This window comes from Podarcis muralis, chromosome 9 (assembly GCF_964188315.1).
Source record: "Podarcis muralis chromosome 9, rPodMur119.hap1.1, whole genome shotgun sequence".
Classification (NCBI taxonomy): domain Eukaryota; kingdom Metazoa; phylum Chordata; class Lepidosauria; order Squamata; family Lacertidae; genus Podarcis; species Podarcis muralis.
The window spans coordinates 81,171,321-81,195,917 of NC_135663.1; the positions used below are offsets into that span (position 1 = coordinate 81,171,321).

The 24,597-nt window shown below is 43.4% G+C and overlaps 1 protein-coding gene across 9 annotated transcripts in view; it reads right to left on the reverse strand.

The window, feature by feature from the left end:
• The window catches only part of SCAPER (S-phase cyclin A associated protein in the ER), a 203,665-nt gene that overhangs the window by 156,676 nt on the left and 22,392 nt on the right, over window positions 1-24,597 (reverse strand). For all 9 annotated transcript variants that reach the window (XM_028744781.2, XM_028744780.2, XM_028744779.2 and 6 more), the window contains 4 exons: window positions 13,140-13,240; window positions 7,598-7,714; window positions 6,605-6,765; window positions 180-442 (listed from right to left, as the gene is read on the reverse strand). In XM_028744781.2, coding sequence (XP_028600614.2) covers window positions 180-442; window positions 6,605-6,765; window positions 7,598-7,714; window positions 13,140-13,240 — 642 coding nt within the window. The remainder of the gene's footprint in view (window positions 1-179; window positions 443-6,604; window positions 6,766-7,597; window positions 7,715-13,139; window positions 13,241-24,597) is intronic.

Genomic DNA, 24,597 nt, shown 5'->3' on the forward strand with positions numbered 1-24,597 from the left:
AGAACAAGAAGTGTTTGTGTGGTGATCTGAAGAGGACAACGACCAGTCCTAACACATTAGTTTATTAATCTCCAGCATTAATTTTCTTTTTATAGCAAGTACCTAATGCTTAATCATTTTACTTGCAACAGTTAGCTCCCAACATTCTTTTGAAAACAGTTCCCCTGAACTGCATGTACCTGAGTCCTTTCAGCAAGGGGGTGCTCAGACAGACAGCAAGAATCTTTGGGGGCAGGCTCTACAGTTTTAGATAGACTCTCTTCATTTATCAAGGCCTTCTGCTTATTCTCTGGTGGTCGAAGAGCGACATTTTCTTTGTCGCTGTCATCCTTGAAGCGTGATAACTCTGTACATGAAGTTGGTTTTGTGGCCAAAGCAGAAGACTTGGCTCTCACAGGTCTTCCACGATGGACTGTTTCCCATCCTTCAGCATCCCTCCGCTCTACATGGCACCATTAAAAAGCAAAGCAAGAAATCAAAAGCAAGATTGAGTACAAATATCTGAGCACACAGAAATCAGGAGTGAGGGACAAGCAGGTTAGTCTGTGTCATGGAATCACAGAATTGTGGGGGTTTTAGGGACCCCCAAGGTCATCTAGCCCAACCCCATGCAATGCAGGAATCTTAACTAAAGCATCCAGGACAGATGGCCATCCAAACTCTGCTTAAAAACCACCAAGGAAGGAGAGTCCACAACCTCCTGAGTCTTTATGCCTAAATCAATTCTGTTCCACTTCCTCATAATTCCAAAAAAATTAAAATAAAAACTGCAGAAAAGCCGATATTTTGATTTTTCTAAAACACATATACTTATAATATATCTTATCTTATAATATGCATTTTGATATTTTTGAGCTGAAAATTGCATTGCAAAATCCAAAGAATAGCTATGGCTAATTAAATAGTCCTGTGGCCTTTTACTGTTACTGTTATGGTTTGTTACTGTGCTGTGCTTTTTTGTGTTTTTATATTATAAACCACCCTGTAATCCTCAGATGAAGGGAAGTACAGTGGTGCCCCGCAAGACGAATGCCTCGCAAGACGAAAAACTCGCTAGACGAAAGGGTTTTCCGTTTTTTGAGTCGTTCCGCAAGACGAATTTCTCTATGGGCTTGCTTCGCAAGACGAACCGTCTTGCGAGTTCTTGCGAGTTTGTTTCCTTTTTCTTAAAGCCGCTAAGCCGTTAATAGCCGCTAAGCCGCTAATAGCCATGCTTCGCAAGACGAAAAAAACGCAAGACGAAGAGACTCGCGGAACGGATTAATTTCGTCTTGCGAGGCACCACTGTATAGAATATTTATAGTATATAAATAAAACAAAAATATGTTCCAATCTGTGCATTAGTCCGGGGGGTGGTGGCATTGATTAGGTCCACTCATATTGAAATTCACAAAGAACTAATTCCTCAAATATTCCTGTCAGGAGGACGTTTTCTGGCAAAGGGATGTGCGTATCAAATACCTTAACTAGTTGACTTTCCTGCTCTGATTCTGCAAATGGGGCCACAGAGCACTTTGCGTAGGCACTATGAATTTTAAAAAGCAACAGAGAGAGGCCTGTGGCATCTTAAAGACTAAAAGAACTTTTACAGGCTAAGTTTGCATGGATTAGAGCCAACTGTGTCCGATATGTAAGAAGGGCCTCAGCTAAGTGGCAGAGGACGCCCTGAGCTCAGTCCCCAGCACCAGGCAGCAGAGCTGGGCAAGATCTTTCCACGCCAGAGACACTGGAGATCTGCTTCCAGAGTGGTGCATTCCAGCTGCTGCTGAAGGAAAACTCCCATCACACCTGACCGTTGGCCATTCTGGCTGGAGCTGATAGGAGTCCAGCAGCACGTGGGGGGCACCACGTTGGCTACCCTGAGGTAGACAGGCTTGGGCTGGATTTGGCCCATGGTCTAACTTAATAGGAGGCAACGTGTGATTCTGAGCACTGCACATTAAAGGGGGGAAATGATTTAGCAATTCTAAATGCACCAACAGAAACTGGCTTAAATTAAATTCAAAAGAAAACAATACTGGAGTGTAAAGTAACATGGGTTTTACTCTACTCAGATTACAAACAAATCTTTATCTCCAGGGGAATTTTACTCTTTAGGACGAGCATGGTTTGTGTGACCTGGGGTGGAGGGGACTTTAAAGACTATAAAGCACTATTTGAAAAGAAATGCTGTTTAAAAACTGGAACTCATCCATTAGGCAAGGATACTGCCAACACAAACATTAGAAAGTTATAAAATATAAAAAGAATAAAAGAAAAATGGTCACAGGAGGCAAATTCGAATCAAAATTTGGTACCTAAAGAAAGCAAGATGTTAATTATGAATATTTGTTAATGCTACTTTTATATCTAAAAGGTTTTAAAGAAGCATTTCAATAAGAAATGAGAAGGATCTATAAAGAATAGCTATTCAGGCAGAATAACAAATCACACACAGGAAACTGATAAAAAGATTGTCATCCCGATTTGCAACCAAAGGCTATTATAACATATAGAGTTTGAGTTATATAATCATTACTGTGCGCTAAGTTTTCTCAAGGCTCCTCATGACCACAAAAAGATGCAAAGTCAAGTCAAAAAGCACTGAGAAGAAATATTATCTGTAGCAATCTGCTCAAACATGGGGGCAGATGGGAAGGGGCAAAGTGGAAAAGATTCGCCTTAAGGAAGAATTAAGAGACGTAGTAAAGAGCAGTCACCAAATTGAGGGGATAAAGGAGCTGCCTTTAATGACAACCCCAAGCCCTGACTTCCCACCCTCTTTTTAACCAAATCATGTCCAGGGTAGCCTTCTAAAAACAGAGGCTATCGGGAAAGATGGAACCAGGGCCCCTCTGGACTCTATCCTGTTGAAGATGGAGCTGTGTCATGGTCCAGGCTCCGCTTCAGAGAGAGGGACGGAACACCAAGAAGACAGAGAGGAGTAGGCTGTTGAACCACCACGAGGTAAAGCGGCAGAGATAGAGGAGACCCAAGGGACAGTGAGGCAGAAGGTCTGCTTCCCTCCTCCAATTCCAGCCCAGAGGGCCTCCCTCCACTGCCAAGCCAAGCACAGTTGTCACTGGAGCAAACAATCACACCCCCTCAAGGAAGGCATCAAAGATCCATCTTGATCCAGGGCTACATACACTTACATTATTGTACTTCAAGTAAAGCCAATGGCCCATCTAGTCTAGCATCCTGTTATCACAGTGGCTAAACAGATGGATGAGAGAAACCAGCATGCAGGGCCCGCCAACAGCAGCCTGGAACATAGCTATCATTTTGAGTTTACAATGCAGTTCTCAGATTAAAAAAACAACCCAGTGCCCTCCAGGCATTGTTGGATTGCAACACCCATCATCTGCAGTTAGCATGGTCAATGGTCAGGGCTGATGGGAACTGCAGTTCACAACATTTGGAGGGCAGCATAAATAGGAAATATGCCTTTTAAAAATGGTGCTTTACATTACATGGCTTAACAGGGTGTGCAGTTGGTGCCCTTAATACCAGACACACACTTTGAGGTTGGATGGGAGTGTCCATACTAAGACCACAAACTGAAACTAGAAAGGAGGTTTTTGTTTTAGTTAAGTGTGGGGCACTTTATGGGCAAGCCCACACTGAGTATCACAATCTGGATTGTGTTACATGCCCAGTTTTGTCAATGAATAATTCATTGGGGTATTCTGACAATTCTCTAGTCACATCTGAGCTTCCCACTCTCGGCTTCTTCTTGTATTACACTGAAGTGACAAACCATCTGTTATTGTAAGCCCCCACCACCCCACCTCCCAAAGCCACTTAGGCGTTATGCCTCCAACATCACTGCATCTGGAAGAACTGTCCTGCAACCCTATTAACAAGACTAGTGAGAAAAGGGCCCCTTTGCACTATGGTAAGCTGTCAGTTCCTGATATTAAAACATCTCTTTCAAAGAAATCTGTCACACTGAATGTTGTCCTCTACCATTAGTTAGCTCACACTCATTGAAATATTTTACTAGAACAAAGACAGCCAGCATGGTGCTCACCAGATATTGTGGACTCACTCTCCACAGCCCTGACTACTGAGGACAGGTGGAGTTTAACATCTGGAGGACACAAAATTGGCTACCCTGATCTAAAGGACCTGTTTCAGGGCTACAAAGAATCACAACCTTACCAGCAGTCAGCAAATGTCACTGGTAATTGCCAAAGGGAAACAGACTCATTTCCTGCACTTCAGTCCACTCTAATAGGAGTTGGAGGTAGAACAAATAGCTCTCAACCAACTTGACCACCTAGGGCAAGTGCTCTCTCACTACCTTAGTGGAGTTCTTTGAGTGTCCACAAGCATCTGACAGAGGTTTCCTTGGACTTTCAAAAGTCTTTCTACAAAGATTCCCGAGTAAGCTTAGGAGTCAAGGAATAGAGAGGAATAAGAGGACAAGTCCTATTCTGGATCGGGAACAGGTCCTCACAAGGACAGGACCCCTAATTCAATAAGAGTTAAAGACACAGGTTCTCAAAATGAGTTGGTTCCAAACAGTCTATATCTCAGTGAATTCTATATTGCTCCTAAATCCTAAACTGCTGCCTTCTGTTCATGTGAGGGTTTTCTGAGGTCCAGTGTGACTCCTGTGCCCTGCTTCCTGATTAATGAAGTCCCTCCTCAGAGAGGAGTGTGAGCTAAGGAACGAGCTGCCTGGATGCATGTGCAAACACTACCCCATGGCTTCTGATCCCAGCCAATAGGTTGTGATGTTCAAATCTCAAAACCCATGTTCTAGCTTGTTGTTATTATTTATTGTTTGTAAGCTGCTTTGTGATTCATTTGAATGAAAAGTGGCATAGAAATATAATGAATAAATCACTCAATCAATATTTGGTTCACTGTTGTTAAAATTTAAGTAGTACTTTTAAGATTACTTAAAAGAATGACTTTTTTAAATGAATGGTGCTAGGTTTTTATTTTTTATCCAATAGCACCCAGAGAACCACGTTTTCCACCCTGTATGTAGAGTGTTCATATTAATATCAATAGAATTACTACTGAGTAGATATTGAATTATTAGATCACTAATAGAACACAAATAAGGAATTAACCTGTTATGGAACTCCAGGCTCTCAGTACAAAATCCAGAGAAACTTTTAAAGCAAGAGAAACTACAGCTAGATAGGATTCCACCTGTACTCAAAACAACATGTTATCCATTATCTCTTTTAAACTTGTGTCTCTACAGGCACATGGTCTACCTATCGGCTTTTTCTTGAAAATATTAGCCAAACGCTGCTCTTGTGGGGTCACTTGTCTAAACTTGTGAAACTCAACACTTTTTGGGTTGTTTTTTTAATAGTGGTCCCTGATGCCCATGATGATGTATAAAGAGTCTATGAGAATTTTAAAACAAAGGGGGAACAAATCCAGTACTTTTTAATTACGTAAGACAAAAACCCTTAATACTCTTCTAATTCTTTACATTTAGGTTAGTAGTCAGCAATGAAAAGAGCAAGGAAGCTTGTGGCACCTTAAAAACGAACAGATTTATTGTGGCACAAAATTGCACGCACCAGCGTTCAGGCCACAATAAATCTGTGAGTCTTTTAAGACGCTTACAGCAAAAACAAACTAACAAGCCTACCCCTCTGAAATAGTCAGATGGATTACTAAGCTATATCTATATTTTTAATGGATAAACATAAACAGTAACTCTTGGCACAAACACTGAGCAATGCAGCTCCAACTGTTGCTTCTTACAGGGCCAGCCTTGTATTTTCTTGTACCTGTCCCTGATAAATCACTATTTCCATTTTTGTATTTGGACAGTGTCTAGTTTATGTATGATCTTTGTCTACACTGCCCAATTAACCCAAAACAAAATTGATAAATACAAACTAAACTAATAATAAAAATCATCAATACTAAACCAGTCTTCACCAATCTATGATTTCATGTTGGGGCTCATGAGAGCTGAAGTGCAAAACACCTGGAAGGCATCAGGGTGGGGGAAGGCTGGACTTAAAGAACACACAAACGGCCTAAAGCCATTATGGAGCAGCATAAAATCAATATGAAAATAGCACTTAACAGCACTTGTTAGCATGAGTTTCTAAAGCTGTCATTTCTCCAAGTTTGTCAGCTTCCACAGTATCTCTAGAATAGGGGTTCCAAAATGTGGTGCGAGGACTGTCTGTGGCATGCTCAAATTAAATATTCATAGTTTTTTAATTGTAATTTTAATGCTTCTTTAATGTATTACTATTTGAATTCTATGAAATATATATATTTTCTCATTTATATATATTACAACAATTATTCAACCACAATTTTAACATTTCCAACTTCAAATTGCTAATACATTGAAAGAAATAAAAGCAGCAATAAAAATACAATTAAGAATCATAGAGAATCTAGCACAGTGCATTGCAATTGCTATGTCTGGCAGGAAAATCATTAAATGGTCCACCAAGACTATCTGCAACTATCAAGTGGTTCATGAGGGTGAAAAGTTTGGAGACCACTGCTCTAGAAGTTAAATACCTAAGAAGTCACATCTTGCTATGCATGCATCTTTGCCTCAAGTGCACATGCATATAAATGTATGCACATGACCATAAGGTACATTACTAATCAGGTCACTTGCCATTTCTCCGTGGAGTTTTCTGCACTGGTGTTGGGATGCATTTCTGTGCTGTTGCCACCTCTGAACTGGTAACCGTTGCTATATGGTTTGCTTTCACTTTGTCTGCCCAACTTACACCCACTGGAGCCAGGCGATTAGAAGTCACTGTTGCAGATGGTGTCCTAAGCAAAGAAAAAAGTCACACACCCAGCATTTTCATTAAGGACAGATTGATACCTTCCATGTATTCTTCGTCTCTCACTTTTTCAGTTCCTCATGGTTTCTATTGGCTCAACCTAATCATTAATTATCCAAAGCACAAAATTAACCGTGATTGCACTACTCAACACCACTAATTTAGAACCTGAACATATAAAGATGCAGTCACATGACTATTCTACCCAAATAGGTTGATTTTATGAAAGTGGGATCCACATAGAACCATATAGAATACGTTTGTGGGAAATGGTCTAGAAACATGGCAAAACAAAATGTTGAGCTTTGACAAAAGTATGTATGCTAACTTTCACTCGTGTTGCCTCTTTCCATGAACTACTTTTCCATCTAGTTCTCCACAGCAAAATGGCAGCAAAGAGAGGAAAAACTTCCTCTATTTCTTACACTGGAGCAAATTTCACATTTGGAACTTGCATCCCCAAAGGCTCTAGCATGAGTTTAGGTGTGCATGAAGACTGTGATATTTATTTTTAATTTTAATCATTCCCTCTCATAGCAAACACATATGGTGAATGCTGAGAGAATGCTCAGAGGAACTGTAAGGTTTGCAGAGCAACAACTACAACAACAACAATCATTCCATAATGGGGGGGACGGACACAAATAGCCCAACAACGATTGGAACATAGTAGCTAAGCAGGAAGAGAAAAATAGAAAACTGATGCAAGTTAAGTTTAGTAATAAAAGCTACAGTGAGAAATCTATGCCAATGAAGAGATCTTTTCACAACGTCTCTGTTTTCACTCTTGAAACAGGAAAGTGTTTCAGCTTCCATACCCAAAGTTCAGACTTCTCCGAGCGTTTGATGTTACACTTATTCTGTCAGCTGATGGGCTTGGAATCACATGGCGTCCTGGAGACATCTTCTTTACTTCCCATGCCAGTGAAGTAGGCCTGCAAGTTCAACGTGGAAGACTAAGTAAAAACTAGGCACTGGTATTCCTACTTGTTTGCAGTCAAAGCCACAATGTTGGATGCTGTAAAAGTGCACAATGCAAGGCCTGCAGACTGCATCTAGTGGTCTCCATGGAAGTGCTCTCAGACACCCTCCTTGGTGCATGAGTTTATCCCTGACAATTGCCACATATGGAGAGTTCAGGGGTGGGCTAGATGAGCCTCGTGGTCCCTTTCCATTCTATGATTCGGTCTGTCTAATCCACACTCTTGCTTAGAGCAGTAAAAGCCAGGTGCTTGTGGGAAAGCCCATCGTGAGTGTTGGGGAAGGCCGCTCCCTCCACCGGGCCTAGGGGGTGGGGCCCACACTCACCACTGCCACAGTTTTAAGAGGCTCCAGCGAGGCATCAGGACACTGGTGCTGCTGCTGCTACTGCTGCAGCAAATGTCGGAAATGTTTTTACATATTTTAAAATGTTTTTAAAGCGTTTTTACTTTGTTGCACCACTGTGAACGATGGTTTTTATTTACGTATTTTTATTTTATTTTATTTTTGTTTGGGGTTGGATAAATATTGAATGGAGTGGGGATTAGTTTTATTTTAGTATAATTGTTTTTGGCTTTGTTCTGCTTTTACTATTTGGTTAGGCCATTGTAAAGTTTGTATTTTGCTTTTTAAGGGGAAAGGATCAGGGCTGCCTGGGAGTGGGCCTCTGCCAACAGAATGGCTGGGGCAGGTTCCACAGGGGCAGAAGCACCAGGACACCCAATCTCAGTGGTCACGGGCAGGAGGAGGAGTTACGCTAAGACCAGACCATGTCATTACCGAGGAGGCAGGCTTAGTTGTTGTCTGAGGACTATCCCTGCCTCCGGGTCTGGTCCTGACCGGAAGGATACTGGAATCAGCAGGGGAAACCCACATGACCTGAAAGTGTTGCTGTGCAATGCCAGGTCAATGATGAATAAGACCACTGCCATCCACGACCTGATTGTGGATGGAGGACTTGACCGGGCATGTGTGACAGAGACTTGGTTGGATGAAGCAGATGGGCCTGTCCTTGCCGCTGCTTGTCCACCAGGTTTCTCTTACGCACAGCAACCCAGGTCATGTGGGCGGGGAGGGGGGGTTGCAGTGATTTTTAGGAAGTCATTAGTTTGCACCAGGCGTCCTATTGGGAAGACCCAGTTTTCTGAGTGCATGTTCTGGAAGTTGGGCAATAGGGGCAGTACGGGATTCCTTTTGGTGTACCGACCTCCCCGCTGCACTAGGGATTCCCTGCCCGAGCTGCTTCAGGTCATGGCAGATGTTCTCCTGGAGACACCTAGCTTGGTTGTCCTAGTGGATTTTAACATCCATGCCAACACAACCTTACAAGGGGCTGCTTGGGACTTCATGGGAAACATGGCCTCCATGGGGCTGTCCCTTGGCCCAACTCATAGCCGCAGACATGCCTTAGACCTGGTGTTCACCTCTATGGATGTTGGTGATCTGACATTAAGTAAAAGTGAAACAAAAGAAGTGCCATGGTCAGATCACTTCCTGGTGCAACTGGACTTCTCCGCGACCCTTCCCCTCTGCAGGGAGGGGGGACCGATTTGGATGGTCCGCCCCCGCCACTTAATGGATCCAAATGGTTTCCAGGGAGTGGTAGGGGATGTTTTATCCCATGTTGATGGTTTCCAGGGAGTGGTAGGGGATGTTTTATCCCATATTGATGGCCTTTCAGCTGATTCCCTGGTGACCTGCTGGAATACGGAGTTAACCAGGGCTATTGACTGTCTGGCTCCAAAGTGCCCTCTCCGATTGCATGGAGCCCGGACAGCCCTGTGGTTTTCCCCGGAGCTGAGGGGGATGAAACTATCGCTGAGACGGCTAGAGCGCTGGTGGCGGAAAACTCACTCTGAATCAGACACAGGTTAGAGCTCAAAGTCGAGCCTACCAAGTGGCAATGGCAACAGCGAAGAGGACTTTCTTCGCCGCTTCTATTGCATCTGCAGAAAACAGCAGCAGGAGACTCTTTCAGGTGGTTCGTAATCTATCGGAACCACCTTCGTCATCGGGGCCGGGTAGGGACCCCAAGATCTCCTGCAATACTTTTGCAAAGTTTTTTGCAGATAAAGTTGCTCAGATTCGGAAGGAGGTAGACTCTACCGTGGGAGCAGGGCCGGGGCGGGAGAGTGCTAGAGTATTGTCTAGTCATGTTATATGGGATCAATTTCAATCTGTTATCTCCGAGGATGTGGACAAGCTGCTTGGACGAGTGAAACCAACCACCTGTCTCCTTGATCCTTGCCCATCCTGGCTAATAAAAGCAAGCCGGGAAGGGCAGGGCGATGGGCTCCGTGGGGTGGTGAATGCCTCCCTCTGTGAGGGAGCCTTCCCAGACCCGCTGAAAGAGGCAGTCATTAAACCACTTCTTAAAAAAACATCTTTAGACCTGGCCATTATGGCCAACTATCGCCCAGTCTCAAATCTTCCATTCTTGGGCAAGGTGATTGAGCGGGTGGTTGCTGAACAACTCCAGGCACGCCTGGAGGATGTAGACCATTTGGATCCCTTCCAGGCCTCACCATGGGACTGAAACTGCCTTGGTCACGCAGGTCGATGATCTCCGGCGGGCTAGGGACAAAGATATCTGAGAGCTGTTTCCTGGTTCTGCTGGATCTCTCAGTGGCCGTTGACACCATCGACCATAACATCCTTCTGGACCATCTAGAGGGGCTGGGAGCACTGTTATACAGTGGTTCCGCTCCTTTCTCCTGAGTCGTGTCCAGAAAGTGGTGTTGGGGGATGAGTGTTCAGACCCCTGGGCTCTCACTTGTGGGGTGCCTTAGGGTTCCGTCCTCTCCCCCATGCTTTTTAATATCTATATGAAGCCGCTGGGAGAGATCATCAGGGGGTTTGGGCTGGGTGTTCATCAGTATGCAGATGACACCCAGCTCTACCTCTCCTTTAAATCAGAACCAGTGAAGGCGGTGAAGGTCCTGTGTGAGTGCCTGGAGGCGGTTGGAGGATAGATGGCGGCTAACAGATTGAGGTTGAATCCTGACAAGACAGAAGTACTGTTTTTGGGGGACAGGGGGCGGGCGGGTGTGGGGGATTCCCTGGTCCTGAATGGGGTAACTGTGCCCCTGAAGGACCAGGTGCACAGCCTGGGAGTCATTTTGGACTCACAGCTGTCCATGGAGGCGCAGGTTAATTCTGTGTCCAGGGCAGCTGCCTACCAGCTCCACCTGGTACGCAGGCTGAGACCCTACCTGCCTGCAGACTGTCTCGCCAGAGTGGTGCATGCTCTGGTTATCTCCCACTTGGACTACTGCAATGCGCTCTACGTGGGGCTACCTTTGAAGGTGACCTGGAAACTGCAATTAATCCAGAATACGGCAGCTAGACTGGTGACTGGGAATGGCCGCCGAGACCATATAACACCGGTCTTGAAAGACCTACATTGGCTCCCAGTACGTTTCCGAGCACAATTCAAAGTGTTGGTGCTGACCTTTAAAGCCCTAAACGGCCTCGGTCCTGTAAAGGAGCGTCTCCACCCCCATCGTTCAGCCCAGACACTGAAATCTAGTGCCGAGGGCCTTCTGGCGGTTCCCTCATTGCGAGAAGTGAGGTTACAGGGAACCAGACAGAGGGCCTTCTCGGTAGTAGCGCCCGCCCTGTGGAACGCCCTCCCTTCAGGTGTGAAGGAAATAAGCAGCTGTCTTCTCTTTAAAAGACATCTGAAGGCAGCCCTGTTTAGGGAAGTTTTTAATATTTAATGCTGTATTGTTTTTAACACTTGATTGGAAGCCACCCAGAGTGGCTGGGAAAACTCAGCCAGATGGGCAGGGTATAAATAATAAATAATTATCATCATCATCATCATCAGAGGATGAAGGCAATGAAGATGCCTGTTGTTTGCCCCTCCAGCAGCTGGAATTCAGAGGTTTAAGATTATGAAATCTGGATGTTTCATTCAGCTAATGTTGCCAGAGGCAATTGACAGAACTATCCTCCATGAACTAATTGAATCCCCTTGGTTGAGCCAGGAGACAAATGGTTAATTAAAACTTTAGAAGCATATAAATCAAACACACACAAGGCATAGCATCAATTTGAATGAATGAATGAATGAGAAAAACTCCTTTAAAACTGAACCCTGCTGGAATGGAATAGCTATACATAGGGGAAATGTTTCTTTTAGGTGATGTTCTCAAATTCAAACATTCATATGGCTGATGCTTCTTTCTGTTGAATATTAATTTTGATCTAGAATCTACATGATACAGAAGATGAAGTTACATGAGCAAGAGCCTCAGATAAATTTGGGAAGGGGCCAGGTGGAGATCAGAGGACTCCATTATAGAGAACCATCGTAACATTAGCGTTAAAAATGGCCAGAGAGAAATGGTTTACACAATCCTGGCTTACAAACCACAATACATCTGCATACAGCTCCTTTACTCCACACTTCACATAAACAAGAAAATAAACCAGGAACCCACAGTTAACCATAACTGTGCATAGAGTTTGGTTCAGATATAACAGCCAAACCATGGCTTGGGTTTCAGGGTCATGCCTTGAAATGCTATGCGCCATCTTCCCCACTTGCACTGAGTTGCATGTCCCTCACTTCTGGTTCAACGTAACAATAGGTTTGCAGTAATCTCAGATCAGACAAACTTAGTGAGAACAAACTGCAGCTTGCCTCCAGATCTAGTTCAAATATGACTTCCCATTCTAGTTTAGATGCAAACTATGGTTTACAATAATAATTGTTTACCTGATTTCAAACTACAGCTATGACAAATGAGGAAGGGAATTGAAGCACACACAGAGAAAGGAGTGCACAAGACTGAAGGCCAAACTCTGGTTAGGCCACAACATGCTAACATTTGGGGCACTATCTGAAACAAAGTGCCTGCCATATAGAGAACAAGCATAATAAAAACAACTACTACTACTGCTACTACTACTACTACTACTACTATTATTATACCCCACCCATCTGGCTGGGTTTCCCAAGCACTCTGGGAGGCTCCCAGCAAAATATAATAAAACATAATAAAACATCAAACATTAAAAACTTCCCTCTTCAGAGGTCTTCTAAATATTGTTGTTTTTTATATCTCCTTGACAGCTGATGGGAGGGCATTCCATTAGGAGGGTGCTACTGCTAAGAAGGCCCTCTGCCTGGTTCCCTGTAACTTCACTTCCCATAGTGAGGGAACCACCAGAAGACTCTCGGAGGAGGACCTCCGTGTCCAGGCTAAATGATGGGGGTGAAGATCCTTCAGGAGTACAGGGCCAGGGCTGTTTAGGGCTTTAAAGGTCAGCACCAACACTTTGAATTGTGCTCGGAAACATACTGGGAGCCAGTAAAGATCCTTTAGGACCAGTGTTATGTGGAAAGTTATATGGAAATATTTTTCCAATTACCTGCTCTGGGCATCAGCCTTCTCCAGCTTTTCTTGAAGCTGTATCCAATCAATCAAAGCCTTGAAATCTCGTACATAGTTGTCTAGCATCATTAACACCTCCTACAACATAAATTTATCAAAGGAACATATCATATACAAACCAAGAACAGAAATGAAATAGAACAAACAAGGATCAACCCAGCAGAAAATAATTATGAGGAAAAAACTGTTTTTAAAACAGTACTTATTCTATATAATATTTCACCAGCTACGGTATATCTAGACTGGCAGAACACACCTGATTTCCATTGCTTTGCAGCCTTTGGAGACAAGGCATTTATTGAAGTTAAGAGAACAATGACAGTATTTTGGAGTTGGTGAAGCTTATCAAGTAATTCCCAGGAAGATGCAACAATAAGGAATAGTAGAAGGTGCAACAGCAGCAGGGCTGGTTGGCGTGGTGGTGGTGTAGAGGTCACCAGTGGCCCCCTATGCAGGCATGGGCTTTAGCAAATGCTCATCAATGCTGATTCCAACTCCAGCTCTCACTTCAATACTTAAAGGCCAAGTTCACATATTATGAGCCTAGGAAGCTGCCTTATACTGGTCCATCTAGCAGAGTACAGTTACCATGGACTGAGCAGTTCTCCAAGGTGTCAAACTGGGTTTCTCCCAGCCCTACTGGGAGCTGCTGGGGATTGGACCTGGGACCTTAGGCATTCATGTGCTCTACTACTGAGCTCGAGCCCTTCCCAAAGATTAATGGGTTTAGCCACCCTTGACTCTGAAACCAGTGACAATGGTACAGAAAATAAGACAGTTCAACAACAACAATAATAGAACAATATCCATAATACATTACTATGAAGTTTAGATGCATATAAAATATATTCAGTAAGTCAATTAACAGTGTCCAATGACACCATCATTATGTCCAGCTTAAGCAATCCATTCAGTAGTTCATACTAAGAGACCTAATTTGCCCAAGTCAACAGAGCAGAAAAAGAGGAGTGATTTTTTAAAAACTGAATTCCCTTAACAGCAGACTCCAAGCAAGCCAGACTGCTATACCACTATATCAAAAATACAACCAAAAATGTCCAACTGAAAGCCCCATTTTCGCTACAAGAAGGTCTGCTATGGGCAATAAAGTTCAATTTAAAGGCTGCAATTTACACTATTAAGAGGGAGAAGGAGAAAAAGTTCTGCCAGAATTATGCTAATTCTCATATTCTGAAGAGTGCCATTTTGTATCTGTAGTAAAGTTAGTCAGTATCTGTGCGTGTTCTTCTTCCTATGGAAAAAAAAGGGGACTCCCAAAGAGGAGAGGGAGTACAACAGCCCTGGAGCTGCCATATTAATTTCCTCTTCCATGGAGAGCAATGAGAGGCAAAATTCGAAAGAAACAAAAATCTGAAAAACCAAACTATAGGCCTATGGAAGAAGAAACAAAGGTGTGGAAAAATGCTTCCCCCACCCTTTCTACTTTGCTAGCATGAGCCCAGTTGACTTGGGATTTGGTGATTTCACCACTTTAGGGTTACCATGTGCTCTGCTTGCTCTACACAGGAAAGTCCTCTATTTGAAGGGACTCTCTATTTGAGGAATGTCAAAAAATCATGGCGAAAGGAGGGTTGGTGGCCCTCGAAGTTGCCCACCAACACTTAGCAGCACCTGGTCAGCAGAGTTTGCAGGCATCTCCACCATGGCGAGATGTACTATATTTCTATTTAAATTATAGCTATTATTTCCAAATTTGTGTCTATGCATATGTTACTATATGCAGTTTTAATGCAAATTAACGTAATCGTCTATCCTCTGCTTTGCTGAGGCAAGTCTTTGTTGGTAACATGCAACTGGCCACCCTCTCTTTAGCTGATTAATTATGAAGAGAGGTGCTGAGAGTTTAGGTCACACTTCATTATTCTGAAGAAGCTGTATCCATTCTGCCAAGATGGTGTAATAGGGAATAAAAAGAGAGACTATTAAAGATGGCCTTCCCTGCCAAAAACTGAGTGGCAGTTTTTGTTTATTAAATTGTAAAACACCTCCAGCCTCTCTTCCATGTCTAAAAAAAGTACATAGAATTAAATTTATGGGATCCATTGCCACAACATCACAATCCGATTTCCAACTCCCTTTTTATTTAAAGGTGCTGAATACTGGACAGTAGCGTAAAGGAGATCAGCTTCACGTTAATTTAAAAGGCAACCAGATAAATTCATGGAGGATCTATCAAATGGCTGCTATCCATTACGTTAAAATTGACATGTGGGGTGCTTATGTGAACTCGCATTTAATTTTAGAAGGACGTATGATTGTATTTTCAGTGTAAGTTGACAGTCTGTGTTGTGTTGTTGCCTCTCCTTCATGAAGAAAAAACTTGGTTTTCTGTGTGTTTTCCTTCTTAAATTTGAAACATAACAAGAAGTGGCAAAATGGATTCCTGGTGTTGCAGGCAGTATGCCGCTGAATATCAGCTGCTGGGCAGGGTCAATCTGCCTGGGAGGGCTATTACCACCATGCCCTTGCTGGAGGGCCTCTGACTGGCCACTGCACAAAGCAGGAGGGTGGACCCAGAACAGCTCTTTTAAAGGAGGTATTAATATTAAATAAAAGTACATTTGCATCAATTATTTGTTTAAAAAAGAGATGATTAATACATTAAAACTTTAAATCGGCTGGAAGAAGTAGCTCTAATAAGAACTTTTTCTTTTTCTTTTCCTTTTTAAAGGGAAAGGTGGACACAATAGATAGTTGTTTGCAGTGCCAAGTCAGCAGGTAGTAAGACATGTTCCACAAAATGAAATATTAGAGCTGGCATCCAGTCGCAACCCTGCCAATGGCAGATCAAGCCTTCTTCTCTTTCAGGTGGCCATAGATGGGAGCGCAGGCCACAAGAAGCAACTTGCCCAGAGAACATGGCTAAGAAATGAACTCTCAACCTGAAGATTTGCCCGTTCCTAAACAGCCAGTTAACTTGAAAACATGACATTTTGTTTCAAGAGATGCCTGCCATACAGAAATTACAGTTAATGGCTTAAAGGAGCCTATTTCAAGAAATGCGTAGCTCTGCTGTTATCCAAAATTATCAGAGCAAGCACCATGCAGCTGTAATCTGAATCCTGTTTTACGAACAAGGGAATACAAACAAGACAAGCAGCTGGAGCGGCCCCATATCCACTGATGCACATCTTTCTCCCTAAAGCTATGAAGGCCATTTTGTCCATCAGGAGGCAGCCGAACAAAAGTGGCTCTGAAAGCCTTGTTACAGGCAGGCACCCAGATAACTACATATAGATGTACAGCTAAAATTACCAATTAGTTTACCAATTGGCTGCAACGGATTCGATTGGTTTGTAATTAATTCTAGTTACTGGCGCACACAGCAGGATGGTTGGCGCCATCCCTTTTGTCCTACTGACACACAATCCTTGCGCACAGGGCCCTGGGGTCTTGGCCATCAATACAGCTCTCCAGTTCACCCACAGTCATGAGTGCAGCAGATATACCCTACAGTGCTGAAGCAGTGGAAATATGTACCACTTGAAAAGGTGCTGACAAAAAAGGAAAGTCTGTTTCTGTGCTATAGTCATGATCATTTAAAAATCCCATTATTTTTCAAGGGCAAGTGCATCCCTACAGCAATTTTTAGGGGAAGAAAACTTGATTTATAGGAGCTGAGATGGGATTGTATTTATGAAGCTGGCTATTAACAGTACAACTCCATGCATGTATGCTCAGAAGTCAGCCCCACAGAGCTCAATGGGGCTCACTCCCAAGTAAACAGCTAAACCATGGTTTCATGTTACAAGGACAAGCCTGGGTGAACTTTGGGCTTTTGAGATCCCCTTTCCCTTCTCCTCATCCGACAGGAACACAGGGAAACTTGGAAGCTTCTACTTTCACTTTTGATTAACCATCGCTCATTAATCACAGCTTAGTGTAATGCTCAACCTAAAGTGTGCTTAATCTTAGCTAAGAAAACAAGCCAGCTTCATAAACCACAGTTTGACCAGATGAAAATGTCTGTAAGCTGTGGTTAGTTTACAAAGGAAGAAAAGGTTTAGGACCTTTCCTTGTGGCCATGCCAGATGAGAGAGGGAAGCACACAAGCCCAAGGCCTACACAGACATGTTCTTGCAACATTAAACCATGTTTTAGTGGTACATGCAAATACAGCCAGAGGGTTGAATCCAACTTGTGCAATGGAAGTTCCACCTCCTCTCCTGCAGTCCTCCCCAATGTATGCTTAAAATCTGCTACAGAGGGTTGGGCGACCAGACCAGGGTAAGGAAAGTTCTGCTGCATGAGTAAAACTCCACATTATAAGGTTGCCATATGCCCTCTTTTTCCAGGACACATCCTCCTTTTCATGGACAGAGTCATCATACTGATCCATGGTTAAAAGTGGAAGTCACCAAATGTGTCCTCTTTTTTGCTCTTCAAATTATGGCAACCCTAGTTCTGCACTTAGGCAGAAAGAACAAATACACAAATATAAGAAGGGGGACACCTGCCTATTAGCAATCCATGTGAAAAGGATCTAGGGGTCTCAGTGGGCCACAAGCTTAATATGCGTCAACAGTGTGATGCAGCAGGGGGGGGGGGGGGAGAAAGCTAATGCTATTCTAGGCTGCATCAACAGAAGTACCGTCATACCTCTCTTTATGTTTGCTTCATGATGTTTTTTCAGGTTGCATCCCGCGGCAACCCGGAAGTACCGGAAAGGGTTACTTCTGGGTTTTGCCGCTCGCGCATAAGTGCTAAATCGCGCGTGCGCACTAGACCAAATCGCACCGCACCCCTGCGCAAATATGGCGCTTCAGGTTGAGGGCTTTTCATGTTGCGAACGGGCCTCCAGAATGGATCCCATTCGCAACCAGAGGTACCACTGAATAGTGTCCAGATCAAGGGAAAATATAGTACCGCTCTATTCTGCCTTGGTCAGACCACACCTGGAATACTGTGTCCAGTTCTGGGCACCACAAATTAGACAGATGTTGACAAGCTGGAACGTGTGCAGAGAAAGGTGACCAATATGATCAAGGGTCGGGAAACCAAGCCTTCTGAGGATTGGTTGATGGAGCTGGGTATGTTTAGCCATACCCAGATATGATAGCCATCTTCAAATATCTCAAGGTCGGTCACATGGAAGAGGGAGCAAGATGGTTTTCTTTTGCTCTGGGGGACAGAACTCGAACTTGGCTTCAAGTTACAAGAAAGTAGATTCAGACTAAGCACCAGGAAGAACTTTCTGACAGTATGAGCTGTTCAACAGTGGAATGGTCTTCCTTGGGAGGTGGTGGACTCTCCTTCCTTGGAGGTTTTTGAATAGAGGCTGGATGGCCACCTGTCCTGGATGCTTTAGCTAGGATTCCTGCATTGTAAGGGGTTGGACTAGATGTCCCTTGGGGTCCATTCCAACTTTACAAGTCTATGATATGTTAGCCATCTTCAATATCTAATGCGCTGTCACATGGAAGATGGAGCAATCTGGCTTTGTCCTGCTCCAGAGGGAAGGTCCTGTTGAAGTCATAAGAAAGGAGATTCTGACTAAACATCAGGAAGAGCTTTCTGGGCGAAAGAGCTGTTTAACAGTAGAAAGGACTCCCTCGGAAGGTGGTGGACTCTCCTTCCTTGGGAGTTTTTAAGCAGAGATTGGATGGCCATCTATCACAGATGCTTTAGTTGAGCTTTCTGTATTGCAGGGGGTTGGACTAGATTACTCTGTAGATCCCTTACAATTCTATGATTATGTGAGGCTGATTCTTAAGGTTCAAAGTTTCATACAGTATTTTCAAAACAGTTCTACAGATTAAAAGGTAAAGGTAACGGAAACGGTAAAGGACCCCTGGACAGTTAAGTCCAGTCAAAGGCGATTATGGGGTTGCGGTGCTCATCTCACTTCAGGCCGAGGGAGCTGGCATTTGTCCACAGACAGCTTTTCTGGGTCATGTGGCCAGCAGGACTAAACCGCTTCTGGCACAACAGAACAGAGACGCCGTTTACCTTCCCACCGCAGCAGTACCTATTAATCTACTTGCACTGGCATGCTTTCGAACTGCTAGGTTGGCAAGAGCTGGGACAGAGCAACGGGAGCTCACCCCATTGCAGGGATTCGAACTGCCGACCTTTTGATCAGCAAGTCCAAGAGGCTCAGTGGTTTAGACCACAGCCCGACCCGCTATCCACTTGAATAGAATACCTCCATTTGCTACTTTCTCTTGTATGGCTTCTGCGTAGTTTATAAAATATGTATGATTGCTCTGTAAAACTGCTAGAGACTTAAGCCACATTTAAGGGGAGGGGGACGACACCAAAAATGTCAACTGCTAAAAAGAGCATTGATGTGGAATGCCACCAATGTAAAGTAACTTGGGAGAAGCCCTGAACAAATATCATGTATTTTCTCTCCCTATCCCACTCATCTGCCTTGGACACCTCAACAAATGCAGGAGAAGAAACAAGACCGTAACAAGGCTGCAACTCTGTACACAACAATTCTGTTTAAGTCTATGGAGGTTGGATAGCGAGAGAAAGCCCAGATCCCCTGAGAACTTAGTAATTTGATTCTTGTCTCTATACTGAAATATTCATTCATTCAGTTCTGTGTGGGCTAGCACTGAAAAAGCAATGCTGGTGTCTAGGAATAACTCACCAAAGGCTCCTGAATAAGTTTAGAAGTCATGAAATAAGAGGAGAGGTCCTCATATGCATCAGTAACTAGCTAAAAAACAGGATGCAGAGAGTAGGAATAAAGGGGCAGTTTCCCCACTGATAGAAAGTGGATTTCTTCCACAGATTAGTATTAGGACTTGTGCTTTTAAATTTGTCCATTAATCATCTAGAGTTAGAGGTGAACAGTGTGCTAGCCAAATTTGATTATGCTACCAAATTGTTCAAGGTGGTTAAAACAAAAAGGGATTGAAGGCACTCCAAAATACTCTCTTCAAAATTGGTTAACAAGACAGTAAAAGCAAATGCAAGTCAATGTTAGCAAATGTACACTGCTGCACATTGAGGCAATTTAAAAAAATAGAACAGATGCTAAATGGAATCTGAAACAGTTGACTGAAATGTTGACTTAAGAGTGCAGTAGCTGTGAAAAAGGTGAATGCCATGCTAGGAATAATTAGGAAAGGGACTGAGCCCCAAACTGACAATACCATAATGACACTATATCTATGGTAAAGACACACTTGGAATACAGTAGTACCTCGGGTTAAGTACTTAATTCGTTCCGGAGGTCCGTTCTTAACCTGAAACTGTTCTTAACCTGAAGTACCACTTTAGCTAATGGGGCCTCCTGCTGCTGCCGCACCGCTGGAGCACGATTTCTGTTCTCATCTTGAAGCAAAGTTCTTAACCCGAGGTACTATTTCTGGGTTAGCGGAGCCTGTAACCTGAGGTACCACTGTACTGGTTACAGTATTCAGAAAAGAGACTATGGAGCTGTATCTTGTTGAGAAAAGGTTGAGAAAAGTGCATAGAACATGAAGCCTATTGCCTATGTTCTACCGCCCCTGCTGGAAGCAAGGAGCCTCTGAATATGAGTTGCTGGGATTCACATGTGGGGAGAATGCTGCTGCAATTGAGTCCTGCATGGAGGCTCCCCTTATGCATCTGGTTGGCCACAGTGAGAAGAGGAAGCTGGACTAGATGGGACTTTGGCCTAATCCAGAAGGGCTCTTCTTGTGATCATTGCCAGCCCTGTACATGTGCAACTCTAGCAGAATTACATCCTTAACGGCTTAGATTTAGAACTGCTGACAGTTCATACAACACTGCCTTACATATCAGATTAGTAGCCCATCTGTCTTAGTCTTGTCCTTTCCAGAGTGGAGCCCCTTTTCCTGTCAGGGGCTGCAATTCCTTGGGTGTAATCTGTTGGGGGCTGCGGACCAAGGAGGGATAATACCGGCTTCCCCATCCTTGCCACTCTTATGACATTTGGGTCAAGGGTCACATGAAGCCTTAAGGCCACAGGTTGCTCACCTGTGGTCTACTCTGGCAGCAGTGTTCCAGAGTCTTGGAGTAAGACTCATCCTCTCCCATCATCTAGCTATTAAGATTGGATTTAGAACGGTCTGAAGGCAAGCAAAGTGCTCTCTCACCAAAATATGGCCCCTCCTCTTGAGGTAAAGAAGGCACTATTTCAACCCACATCCTTCATTAATATCTATAATCAGACACTTAGAATTATCCTAATAAAAAAATTCCTTCCAGTAGCACCTTAGAGACCAACTAAGTTAGTTATTGATATGAGCTTTTGTGTGCATGCACACTTCTTCAGATGCACTGAAACAGAAGTTACCAGACCCTTATATATAGTGAGAGGGTGGGAAGGGGTATTATTCAGAAGGGTGGTGGGAATGGTTGATCCCCACCCTCTCGCTATATATAAGGGTCTGGTGACTTCTGTTTCAGTGCATCTGAAGAAGTGTGCATGCACACGAAAGCTCATACCAAGAACTAACTTAGTTGGTCTCGTGCTACTGGAAGGAATTTCTTTATTTTGTTTTGACTACGGCAGACGAACACGGCTACCTACCTGTAATTAGAATTATCCGGTTAGGATAATCACTGCACAGAAATAAAGCTCCTTTAAATGAAAATGGATCAAACTCCTCAAAACCTTGATAAATCCAGAATGCAACTTTGAACATACTTGGAAATTCCATGGATTTCAATGACATATCTCCACCATATATATTTGCTTTTCCCTGGAAAATTTGCAGACTTCATTTCATTAGTCGCCAAAACACACAACTGCTGGAGACAGCCTGCTTTAACTATTTGTTCCTGTATTCCAAACCATGAAAAAATGGCATGTGCATATTGCAGCTTAAGAAGAGCTACTATGATTACAACACTAAACACAAGAAAGCAAGTCCCACTGAACACAACACTTACTTCCAAGTAAATGTGCATAGGTTTGAGCTGTAAAATACAACTGTCCTTAAGAAGAAGAAGAAGAAGAAGAAGAAGAAGAAGAAGAAGAAGAAGAAGAGGAGTTTGGATTTGATATCCCGCCTTTCACTCCCTTTAAGGAGTCTCAAAGCGGCTAACATTCTCCTTTCCCTTCCTCCCCCACAACAAACACTCTGTGAGGTGAGTGGGGCTGAGAGACTTCAGAGAAGTGTGACTGGCCCAGGTCACCCAGCAGCTGCAGGTGGAGGAGCGGAGACGCGAACCCGGTTCCCCAGATTACAAGACTACCGCTCTTAACCACTATACCACACTGGCTCTCCAAAGGCAAACTCCAAAGCTTGGAGAGATTACCAACAGCTGATTTTCTCACAAGCCTGTTTGCATCTCCACCACAACCCTTCCGTCTGCAGTTTCAACCGCAAACAGTCACCAGAGCCCTGTCTCATTCAAATACAATAAACAGTATCCTCAACAACACTGTAAATCAATAATCTGGCCCACTCCCTCATTGCACTGCACACAGACATTCCAATTCCTATTATGTAAAGACTGAAATGTAATGATTGCTCTTTCTTCATTTAAAATGAATGCAGGGGGTTTTCTTTTAGGAAGGCAACAAATTGCTTTAGGAATATAATAAATATTACTTGTTGTGTTTGAATAAATATGATTTCAAATTCCAAAAATGCAAACAAACCTGACCAGATATTCCACAGATGAACATACAATTGTCCTTTCTGATATTACTTTAAGAAAAATGATAAAATCCTTCAGTTGCAGTAGAAAAATTAAAAACAATTAACAGTTTAAAGAGATTTTGTATCATTATTTTCATTCAGTAACAATTTATAGTATACTGAGAAGCCTCAAACGGACTTCAAGTAAATTTATGCGCTTGGCTCTCCATCTTTCCTTACAGGGATGAAAACCTAAATGCTGACATACTATTTGCAAAGGGGAAAATATTATTGCAAGTACTATTTGCAAGGGGAAATTGGGCCCCTTTCACACACTTATATGAAAGCACATGTGCACTTCACATTGGATCATAAACATAGTCAAGATTTTTGTTAGGGGTGGCAGAACCTCAGTTGCTATGTATTTTAATTGATTTGTATTGATTTGGGGGGAGACAGCTGTCCCTCCCTGCGCCCCTTGGCTACGCCCATGTATTGGATGCGTTTACACATAACAACAATCCAAGGCTGTTGGGGCACCCCTCTTGATTGCTCCTGCTTCACTACTCCTGTGGAATGAGGAGGAAAAACAAACCCAGTAAGACACCATTGAGCTTGGCATGCCTGTGACATCTGAACCCAGGATCCTAGTTTGTTCCTCTCCTAATGAGTCAGGATTTTTAGTATGCCTTAAAACATGGTTTGTTGTTGGATTATGAATCCTGGCTTACTTTGAAATGTGAACATGGCTGTTGTGGGTACAGTGGTACCTCGGGTTACATATGCTTCAGGTTACATACGCTTCAGGTTACAGACTCCTCTAACCCAGAAATAGTACCTTGGGTTAAGAACTTTGCTTCAGGATGAGAACAGAAATTGTGCTCCGGCAGCAGCTGGAGGCCCCATTAGCTAAAGTGGTGCTTCAGGTTAAGAACAGTTTCAGGTTAAGAACGGACCTCCAGAACGAATTAAGTACTTAACTCGAGGTACCACTGTATATGATTCAGAGAGCAGCAGATAGGTCTGGTTCCCCAAACTGTTAGCACAGGTGTCTATAAATATGAATTGCCACATGCACATGTGATGTTTTCACAGGTACACAAACATGTTTTGCATATACCTGTTTAAAAAGTAATATGTGAAGCAGTCCACACATTTTTCCTTTCTTCTTTTCTATCTCTACATGTTTGTTGCCTCCAAATATTTGACACATCAGCCCTCCTTCCTGACGCCCTTTTGGAACAAAAACAGTTAAGACTTTTCAAAACGAAGGGGGAGGGAAACAAAAGAGAACAAAGTGTCTACTTCTCCCAAAGCAGCGCAATTCAGACCTTTGGAAACACCAAATTCTGGACCCCTTGATGGAGAGCAGGTGAGATTGAGATGGCTCCATTCCCTCTTCCATCAGCCATGGCCAATGCTGAAATGAGCACAAATCCCCTATGCATGCTTACTTGGGAGTAAGCAGAACTGAGTGGAACTTACTAATGAGCAAACATCTGGAGAATTGGGTGCACATCACACACTGCTATTTCTGTTCTGTTCCTTCAAACCTTAAATAAAGCCCCAAACAACGGAATAATGTATGAGGAGGAAATATTTAACCTTATTTGTAGGCCTGTGCGATGGACCAATACATAATTCAAAACCGGTTTGAAGCAGCCCACATTGCGATAACTGTTTCAGTATATTTGATCTGGCAATACATTGCAAACAGCCTTCAAAATTCCAGGAGGTGGTATAATTGCGAGCAATTTGAGAAGTCCTGTCCCTGTGTATTGGTGATTGCTGGCTGCTGCCTTCCAAACACCGTTTTGCCTCCCCCAAAGTGGGATTGGCTGGCTGCTCCTTTCCCTGCCTTTCCTC